At 42.5% G+C, this 10,097-nt stretch overlaps 1 protein-coding gene across 2 annotated transcripts in view; it reads right to left on the bottom strand.

Moving 5' to 3' along the window:
• Positions 1–954: 954 nt before the first annotated feature.
• Positions 955–10,097, bottom strand: part of LCMT1 (leucine carboxyl methyltransferase 1) — a 48,174-nt gene continuing 39,031 nt past the window's right edge. The window contains exons 8-11 of one of the 2 annotated variants that reach the window (XM_006201219.4): positions 9,055–9,156; positions 7,932–8,023; positions 3,171–3,268; positions 955–1,176 (exon numbers count right to left, since the gene is read on the bottom strand). In XM_006201219.4, the coding sequence (XP_006201281.1) occupies positions 1,154–1,176; positions 3,171–3,268; positions 7,932–8,023; positions 9,055–9,156 (315 nt within the window). In that variant the 3' untranslated portion in view covers positions 955–1,153. The remainder of the gene's footprint in view (positions 1,177–3,170; positions 3,269–7,931; positions 8,024–9,054; positions 9,157–10,097) is intronic. The other variant, XM_072942808.1, reaches the window with a different exon arrangement.

Genomic DNA, 10,097 nt, shown 5'->3' with positions numbered 1-10,097 from the left:
GGGAGGTGGAGTGAGGGGCTGGAGTCTCTCTAGGAGAGGAGAGGGCGGGGGGCTTCCTCACTGTCGTTCTGCGTATGCAGGTTCCTGTTCACAGCCCCAGTCAGATAACCAAAATTTCATCAGGCGTGGGTGGGCCTTATGTTTTCAAATTGTGCAGTAGGTCCCCGGGAGCCCTTTGCATCTGTAGCATAACTCTATTAGTTTCCTCTTGCTGCTGTAACAAATGATCACAAACTTAAGTGGCTGAAAATAACACACATTCATTCTCTTACTGTTCTGGCGGTCATAATCACAAATCAGTTTTGCTGGGCTAAAGTCAAAGTGTCGGCAGGGCTGGTTCCTTCTGGAGGACCTGAGAATGTTTTCCTGCCCGTTGTAGCATCTGGTGGCCTCCTGTGGTCCTCAACTTCTGCCTTTTCCTCCATCTGCAAAGCGCAACATTCTGGTCTCTGCTTCCGGCATCACACCTCCCCCTGATGCTGGTCCTCCTGCCTCCCCTTTGAAGGAAGGACCCCTGTGATTACACTGGGCCCACCTGGACGCTCCCGGATAACCTCCCATCTCAAGATCCTTAACTTAATCACATTGCAAAGCCCCTTTTGCCACGTAAGGCAACATGTCCACAGTTTGGGGGATCGGGAGGGAACATTTTAGAGGGCCAAGATTCAGCCTGCCACAAGGAACAAGATGAAGGAGGACGGAAGCAGGCTAGGGCAGAAACGGGCGCTGAGACGAGCTCCAGCACCTGGTCAAGGTGCTGAATGCAAGGCCAGGTGCTGCAGACAAGTGCACATGGGGGTAAATCCTACGACGGATGCAAGGACGTGCGCTGTCTGACTCACAGGCAGTGAGCCAAGGTCAAGGTCGGATTCTGGATCTTTGGTTTTAGCTGACACAGAGGTGAACCACAGCCCACCCAGGGGAGCGAACGGTAAACGGTAGAGGCCCAACACATTGGCAATTGGGAACTGAAATTTATTTAACTGATGAGCCAACATGAACAGGAGCTGGGACGACAACCCCAGTAACTGAGGTCCCTCGGAGTGCGGGTGACACTGGTAGCCGGGGCCTGACCACCGATCAGGAAACTTGGAGGGTCAGCTCTGGAGAGGTCAGTGGGTTCAGCTCTGGCTCAGCACGAGTCTTGAACAGATCAGTAAGTTATTTCCTTCAAACCTGAGGGGAGGAAACACACAATCGCTGTCAGGGGACTCTCCCAAGGTTGGGGCAGAGAGGACGGAGGTGGGAGAATCCGAGGCTGCCGGACCCCAGGCCCACAGGGACCGGCTCTGGGGCACAGGCCGCAGGTCCGATCACCGAGGCTCTGGTCTCTTGTGTAAGATGAGATTTCACAAGGAAACAAGAGGTTGGATGAGACTGTGTTTATGGATAGTTTTACAGGGATTGGGAAACACTGTAACAGTTTATGGACTCTCCGCAGTAAACACCAAGAAAGTCTATTCTTCACATGTTGAACTTTGAGCAAATGCTTCTTCACATGTTGAACTTTGAGCAAATGCAGACAGACCTTCCCCAAATAACATACAAGTAACTGACTGTCACCAAGCAGCCAGGCAGAAAGAGGGCCGAAGAAGTCCCTTACATCAAAACGTTCAATATATTATTACTTTATAAAAACCAAAATTAACTCAATAGTATTACAAACCACCTGTATTTCTAAAAATGTGGAAAATTAAGTATATTCAAACATAGCCTCGTGACAGAATATAAAGCCATTAACAGAGAGAGTTTTTAATAGCAAGGGGAAGTGGGTATGTTGTAATGTTTCGTTAAAAGATGAGGAATCAAGGTTACATAAATATATAAATTCCATTCTGCTAAAAACAAACCAGAGCTAGAAAAAGAATGGAAGGAAAAAGTTACCAAGGCTTATCTCCGAGTGACGGGCGTGTGGGTGATTTTTTTTTCTTTGTCATATATTTTTTTAGACGTTTCCAAAGTCTCTTAATTACACTGAAAATTACATTGTTTTAAAAATGGGGGATAATAGTAGGATAAAAATACACTAATATTGGATACAGTTCCCTGTGCTATACAGTAGGTCCTTGTGGTTTATCTATTTTACATACAGCAGTGTGCATCTGTTAATCCCAAACTCCTAATTTCTGTATAGTTGTATATAACTATATTCAATATTCTATAATAACCTATAATGGAAAAGAATCTGAAAAAGAATATGTATGTATATGTATAATTGAACCACTTTGCTGTAGACCTGAAACTAACACAACATTGTCAATCAACTATACTTCAACAGAAAAAGAAAACACACACTAATAAACGATTTTTAAATAAAAAACGATTCAAAAGGATTCTGTGGGCTGAACTGCCCAGCTGGGCAAATTTATAAACTAGCAGGAAGATAAGCCCAAAGCGGGCGGTTAAGAACCTGGAGTTTTCACACAGCAGACGTCCTGGCCTCTGCCAAGCTCTTTGTTTTGTATCCGACACCTGCCTGAAGCCCTATGCCAGACACATCTGCAGGAAGCCCGAGCGCACCTCTGACAAGAAGGACCAGAACTGGGAACTACGCTGGTCTCAGAGATGCCCACGGGAGCGGTATCCGCCCGGGGGAAGGGAGGTCAACATGGGCAGCGTAAAGGAGGAACTGGGTCAAGACCAAGGCAACAGGACACGCTGAGACAGGCTCCGCGCTCTGTCCCCGGGGCCGGACTCAGCCAGGCTGGGGAAACCCACCTTACAGAGAAGATGAGAGGGAGACATTCAACCCGCAGCTGCAGGGGTCTATTAGAGACAGACTGTGTGTTTAACATCTAGTCAACCTGGTTACAAGCCGATTAAAAAGACAAACATTGGTTCCTTTTATTAAGATTATAATAAGACCAAAAAAACAAAAAAAGAGAAAGAAAAAAGAAGATTATAACAAGACTCAAGGTCTTTACCTTCCACCTGAGGAAACACCACAGTCGACCTCTAAAGCGATGTGGGTTTGTTTTGATACATGTGGTTTATCTGAATGGTTCTCCTGGTTTGTGTGCTGCAAAGACACAGAGGATGTAACAGCTAGTTCTCCGGCCATGCTCATGGATACATGGATACGATCCTCTAGTTCTGCCTGGGTCCAAAGCTCCAGGTGTCTTACGTTCTTTCTATATCTAGGTCAGGTCAGCAACGGTGAAGTCACCTACCGAGTTCACCTCCTCCTTTGGTCGCCCAACAGAGGCAGTAATGCTGCATGAGCTGCTCAAGAAGCTCCATTTCATCCAGGAATTCAAGGGACTCTATCCTGTCAAGAGAATGAAAACAGAACAACACAACAATACAAAGGGACAGAATTAAAATGAAGGCAATGCCCCTTACTCTCGAGTTCAGAAAGATGTTCATGCTGTACTAGGGGAAAAGAGGCAGGCTACAGAACAGTCTGCCTGGTGTGGGTCCACTTTAGCTTATTTTTCTTGACATGAAGGAAAATTACCATAAGCAAGGTCAAAAATGACAAATGACAAGCTAGAAAAAATATTTGTGATACAAACGACCAACGGTAGATTTCCTTGCTATATAAAGAGCTGTTATACTTCTACAAGAAAAGCTTTTAAAACTTATTTAAGAGGTGGGTAAAAGACCAGTTCACTGAGGAGGCAAAACAAGGGTTTTTCCATCTCGTTTATGCAAAGAGAAATGTAAATTACAATACAAGCTATGTTTTCAACTAACAGTTGACAAAGATCACAAAGGCTGATACAGGGAAACCTCCTGTATTGTTGGTGGGAATGGAACTGGTACAGCCACTATGGAGACCAATATGGAGGTTCCTTAAAAAACTAAAAGCAGAGTTACCACATAATCCAGCACTTTTGCTCCTGGGCATACCCAGAAAAGATGAAAATTCTCAGTTCGAAAAGACACATGCACCCCAACGTTCACAGCAGCACTATACACAACAGCCAAACATGGAAACAACCCAAGTGCCCAGCAACAGATGACTGGCTTAAGAAGATGTGGAGGGTGTGTGTATGTGTATGTATATATAAGAATATTATTTGGCCATAGAAAAGAAATATTGCCACTTGGAGCAACATGGATGGACCTAGAGAGTATTATACTTAGTGAAATAAGTCAGACAGAGAAAGACAAATATTATATGATAAATACAAAGGAGTCTATGTACAAAACAGAAACAGACCCACAGACATAGAAAACAAACTTACGGTTACAAAGGGGAAAGGGAGGTGGGAGGAATAAATTAGGAATGTAACAGATACAAACTACTATATATAAAATAGATAAGTAACAAAGATTTACTGGATAGCACAGGGAACCATATTCAATATTTTATAATAACCTACAGTGGAAAATAATCTGAAAAAATATATATATAAACATAACTGAATCACTGCTATCTACTGAAACACAATATTAAAAATCAATTATACTTCAATAAAAAAAGCTGACACACATTTTAGCAAGGCGCTAGAAAAGAGGCGCTCTCATGCGTTACCAGGGGGATTACAAAAGAGCACAGCCTCACTGAAGAGCAATTTGCTCCCTTCTATCAATGTTTAAAATGTGTATCTTTTGGCTCAGCAATTCCGCTTTAAGAATTTACCCTGTACGAGTTCAAGAAATCTCACTGCAGCATCATAGCTGCAATGTAGTAACAGCAAAAAACCCTGTAAACTAGAAGAGACGGGTTGAGGAGATTAGAACACATGCATACAACAGGCTACCGCGCAGCCATGTGAAAGGGCCTACTGTTTGCACGTACCAACATGAAACAGCCAGAGCCGCTAAGACATAGCGTGGAATTTAAAAAGCAAGTTACGGGGGGCTGGGGGTGCAGCTCAGTGGTAGAGTGCACGCTTGGCACGCACGAGGTCCTGGGTTCCATGCCCAGTGCCTCTGTTAAGGGGGAAAGTAAAAACAAATAAATTAAATAAATGGTTTTAAAAAGACCATTACAAACTTTAAAAATTAAAATAAAAAAATTAAGAAGCAAGTTGTTTCGTAAGTAATGAGCAGCACATATTACTATCAATGTAAAGAAACAGGAATACATACGTTTGTATATTCAGAGACTACTTTTGGAAAATACAGAAACAACAACTGGTAATGGTGGTTGTCTCTTAGAACAGAAGGTCGTGGACTGGCAGTGAGGGTGGTGGACCAACGGTTTTGTTTGGTTTTCACTCTGTACGACTTTCTTCTTTTTTTTCCTATCATGTGCTTGTATGATTTTTTTTTAAAAAAAAATCACTTTAAATGTAAATTTTAAATGTATACACACACACAGAGAAACATGCACAAACATATGAAAACAGCTTTTTAAAATGTTTTCTGTTGAGATATGTGCCCAAGGTGGGGAGGGGGGTGGGGAAACACAGGTATTTCCAGAAAGGATAAAGAAGAAAAATAAAAGATGGTCCATGTGCCACTATTCACAATAGCCACTGTTAACATTCTGGTACTGCCACCTGTCCAGGCTGCGTGTGTGTGTGCGTGCGTGCGTGCGTGCGTGTGTGTGTCTGTGCGCACCTGCGTGTACAGGGGTGGGGGCTGTGCACAGTACGTGTTCCTGTATTTGTGTTTCGCTCCTGTCTTGGTCAGCAGGCCTAAGAGTCACATGGAAGTGAGAATGAGTATCCATGAAGTGCCCAGCACCATGATGAAGGCGCCAGCACGGTTATGACCAAGTTCAACTATAAGAGACACCAGACTGTGAAGCTGCTCCCCCGAGGTGAGCTCCAGAAAGGCAGGCACAACTTTTGGCCCATTTTGATCACTGTTGTAACTCTTGTGCTACGAAAAGTGTGTGGTGCCCAGCAGGCACTTGGCATTTGTCAAATCAACAGGCCAGCCTTCGACTTCTTTTTATACAGGGTACCTGGCAAGAGCCCTGGGCAAATGTACCCACCAATTACGAGGCATCCGCAGAGCTGGGAGGACTGGTCAGCCGGGGGTGGACAGACCAAAGCCCGTCCCGCCTCATCACCTGCCTGTTAGGACACGTGTGGCTGTCTGCAGGAGCCCACAGCAACGAGAGACTAATTACTACCTAGAAGAAACTTGCGTCCCTTGTGGTGGATGCCAGTCCGATTCCCCCCTGGGTCTCCGGAAGAGTAGCCAGAGCACTTCCATTACAGACGCCAGGCCTAGACTATTCAAAATAGTCGCCTTGATATGTAGCAAATGAAAATCAGCCTGTGGGAAAGGAAAATTCTAGAAGAATCCAGAAACCACTGACCCAATCACGTGGAGACAACACTTTCACGACAGTCAAGGCCTTGATGGACATACTTGGAAAAAATAGTGATACTTCTAAAAGTTAACAGGAAGTTTGATGAAGAAGCAAAACCAAAAATTCTCATTATATTGCAAGAGGCCAAAAACTAGGTCCCCAAAGGCAAGGGGAAGCACAAATCAGGAAGGACAAAGAAATCATGGAAAAAGACTTAAGCTGGCACTAACACTGTCCAGAGATGGTATGGTGAGGCTCCCTCCAGAGTGATTTATAATGGAAACTACAACAAAACAAAATAAAAAACAAGACCCCACAAGAAAATGTTCTGCTGCAGGCATTACTTTCTAATATCTTTAAAGTTATTATTATCAAGGAAACAACCTAAGTGTCCATCAAGGGATGAATGGATAAAGAAAATGTAAGTGTGTATATATATTAACATGGAATATTATTCAGCCACGAAAAAGAACAAAATCTTGCCACTTGTGACAACAGGGATGAAACCTAAGGGCATTATGCTAAGGGAAATAAGTGAGACAGAGAAAGACAAATACCATGTGATCTCTCTTATATGTGGAATCTAAACAAAATAAAACAGAACAGCACAGGTTGGTGGTTGCCAGAGGTGGCAGGGAGGTGTGAAATGGGTGAGGGGGGTTCAGGAGCCAAAAGGTACAAACTTACAGTTGTAAAATAAGTAAGTCACAGGGATGTAATGTACAACATGGTAACTACAGGGTAATAATACTATACCGCAATATTTGAAAGCTGCTAAGAGTTTATCTTAAAAGTTCTCATCATGAGAAAAAAAAATTCTGTAGCTATGTGTGGTCATGGATGTTAACTAGACTTACTGTGATTCCACAATATGTACAAATATCAAATCATCCTGTTGTACACCTGAAACTAATATAATGTACGTCAATTATACTTCAATAAAGAAACTAACATTCATGTAACATACCTACATATCAATATAAATACTAAACATCATTAAACAGGAATATAGTAGCCCTGAATGTCTTTTTTTTTTTTACATTTTTTATTGATTCATCTGAATGTCTTGATATGTAAAGATAAACACAATCTATTGTCAAATTTTTCAAAAAGGATAGTGGTTTACAGACAAATATATGTAATGTCCATCTACTGATTCAAAAAATAGAAACCTATATATCAACAAAAATTTATCTTTATATACACAGAGAAAAAGACACATCCCCATTTATAAACAGCTGTCTCTGGAGGCTGCAGCTACAGACTGCACAATGGCTTTATATGCCATGCACTTTGCTCCAAAATTATTCCAGAAACACACGCATGTATTTCTTTTATAATGAGGGGAAACATTCACTTAAAAATCTGCAAGCAGATTTTTTTCCCCTTAGAAGCCCTTGGGTAATGTTATTTCTCCTCTTTCTCCAAAACACAGTGATTAGGCAAGATTTCCACTTCAGAGGTGTAACTGCTTATTCCGCCTGAGACAGCCTGTTTTGGCATAAACCTTATCTTGGCTAAGTAGCTAATGAGTTACTCTCAAGGTGCTGTCAGTGTTTACCTTGTATTAGCGGGTTAACTCGTTTCAAAATAAGACTAGTTAGGGGGTGGATTTCTTGTTGATTTTTTGGTTTTCTTTACATTAAAGGATGCAGGCAGCTAAGCCTTTAATTCACAGCATTTATCAGGGAGCTAAGTCTGGCCCGTCCCATACCTGCTCACTTCCGCGCGAGGTAATTTGCTGTACAAATTCATCATGTCGATGGCCGATGCTGTCTCCCACCCGTTCGACAGGAGTCGTTCTTTCTGAAACATGCGGTGGAGAGAAATGGAGAAGGACCATGTGCTGTCATACAACCCGAGCCGCGCCCTGGGCAGGGGGGAGCTTCCCTCAGAGGACTCCTCCCTCAGAAGCCCATTCTGGCCCCTATCATCCTCCTCCTTCTTACTTTCCGATTTTCTATACTGAACACACATAGTTACAACAGGCGGAAATGCACTAAAGCATATTTAAAAAGAAATACAGGAAGAAACTTTTCTACAAGCAACAGTTTTTACAAGAGCCCTAGTGGTGACGTAATGTAAACCACGTAAAAACTAACCTATTTGAACTGGAGAAGGGGTGGGAAGTGTCTCTTCAGAAAAAAATTTATACGTCGGTAGGGGAGGGGGACTACTATAGATTCCAAGAGATTTTAAGGAACCTATCAGTCAAACACAAAGTGTGAACCATGTTTGGATCCTGATTCAAATACACCATGAACTTTTTTTTCTAGATGATCAAGGAAAACTGAACATGAGTTGGGTGTTAGATGCTATGAAGGAGTTAGTGTCGATTTGTGAGGTTTGATAATGGTATTACCATTCTCCTGGGAGTGGGGTGTGGCAGGGGGAAGGTCCTTAGTGGTAGGAGATTCACACTGAAGTATTTATGGGGGAAATGATATACTGTCTGGGATTGCCTTAAAATATTCCAATGACAACACCAACAAAAATTTCGGGGAAGAGGGTAAAGAAAATGACAATGACAAAACATTAATTACTGAAGCTGGCTGATGGAACAAAATGGGTGTTCACTTTAACTGTTTGCTCGACTTTGACGTTGTTTGAAAAATGGCATAATAAAAAATTATAATAATAGAAATGTAAGTTTATATTTTCCATACCAAGATGGCAGCCCAGGGCTTGGATTTCCCCAGTACGATGGCCCAGTGGCCCACGTGGGGCCCAAGCTGCCCACAAGCAGGCACTCACGAGGGAGTCTCATGTTCTCTTATCTGCAAAGGGAGGATGCTGGCTAAGGGTACAAGAGGATGTCCCGGTCTCTGCTCTCTGACCTGTGACTCTAACGACTTGCAGGTCTCCACTCCTGCCAGGTCGCACTGTCGTCTCCGCAAGTTCTCAATCATGATCTGCCCAAAGCGATCGTCCATGTTCACCTGGGAAGGGAGAGAGGCTCCTGGGCATTGCCGGAAGGGTTTCTTTGTTTCTTATATATGCAAAATAAAACATCCTATTTCAAACCAGTCAAGGCTTGACATTTGATAATACCCAGCGCAGATTAACGGAAGCCTGAGTGCAGTCCTGATGGAGCATAAACCAGTACAGCTCCTCAAAAGGCAACTGGGCAGTGTCCATTCATTGTTAACACTCAGCCTGGAATCTAGCAAGCTCACTGCCAGCAACCTGTCCTACAGACAGGCTCGCTTGTGCACGCAAAGATGCAAGAGCATTTACTGCAGCTTTATGTATAAGAGGAAGGATCTGGAAAGCCAGCATTTGGGGTTAAATAAATTCTGGCATGTTCATATAATGAAACACTGACAGCTGTGAAAACAAGAAAGGAAGATAGACAGACAGAAATGATCCCTAAAATAAACCCCTGAAAAGTAAGGTAGAGAAGAATGTGTATAGTACGCTCCCATCTGCCTTTAGTGAAAAAAAATCCCTTTCTCCGCATTTATGTATGTGTAGGAGAATTCTAGAACACAGCAATGTTGCTTCTCAGGTTAGAGGCCAAGGTCTGGAGTAGATGAGAGACTTATTTTTCTTTGTCTACCCTTTTGAACTGATTTTTTAAAAAATTCAGCACGCGACATTATTTCTTGAATTAAAAAACTAGTCAAAAAACAATCTATATAAGTACACAATTGTCACAAAATATTATGTACACTACTGTAGCATATACATTGTGCCTTTGTCATATACAAGGTATCAAAAATTCATCACTTTAACAATACATAAAATGATTTCTGTATTTATACAACCATGCTGCAAGACAAGAACCAATGTTAATTCTTTCTGGGGGATGTGTTAAGGCTTACGTGGCACTAATGACCGGATTGCACACTATTTATTCAGGATAGAAGCATGTCTGTGA

This window comes from Vicugna pacos, chromosome 18, assembly GCF_048564905.1.
Source record: "Vicugna pacos chromosome 18, VicPac4, whole genome shotgun sequence".
Taxonomy (NCBI): domain Eukaryota; kingdom Metazoa; phylum Chordata; class Mammalia; order Artiodactyla; family Camelidae; genus Vicugna; species Vicugna pacos.
This window is presented reverse-complemented; position numbering and strand designations above follow the sequence as displayed.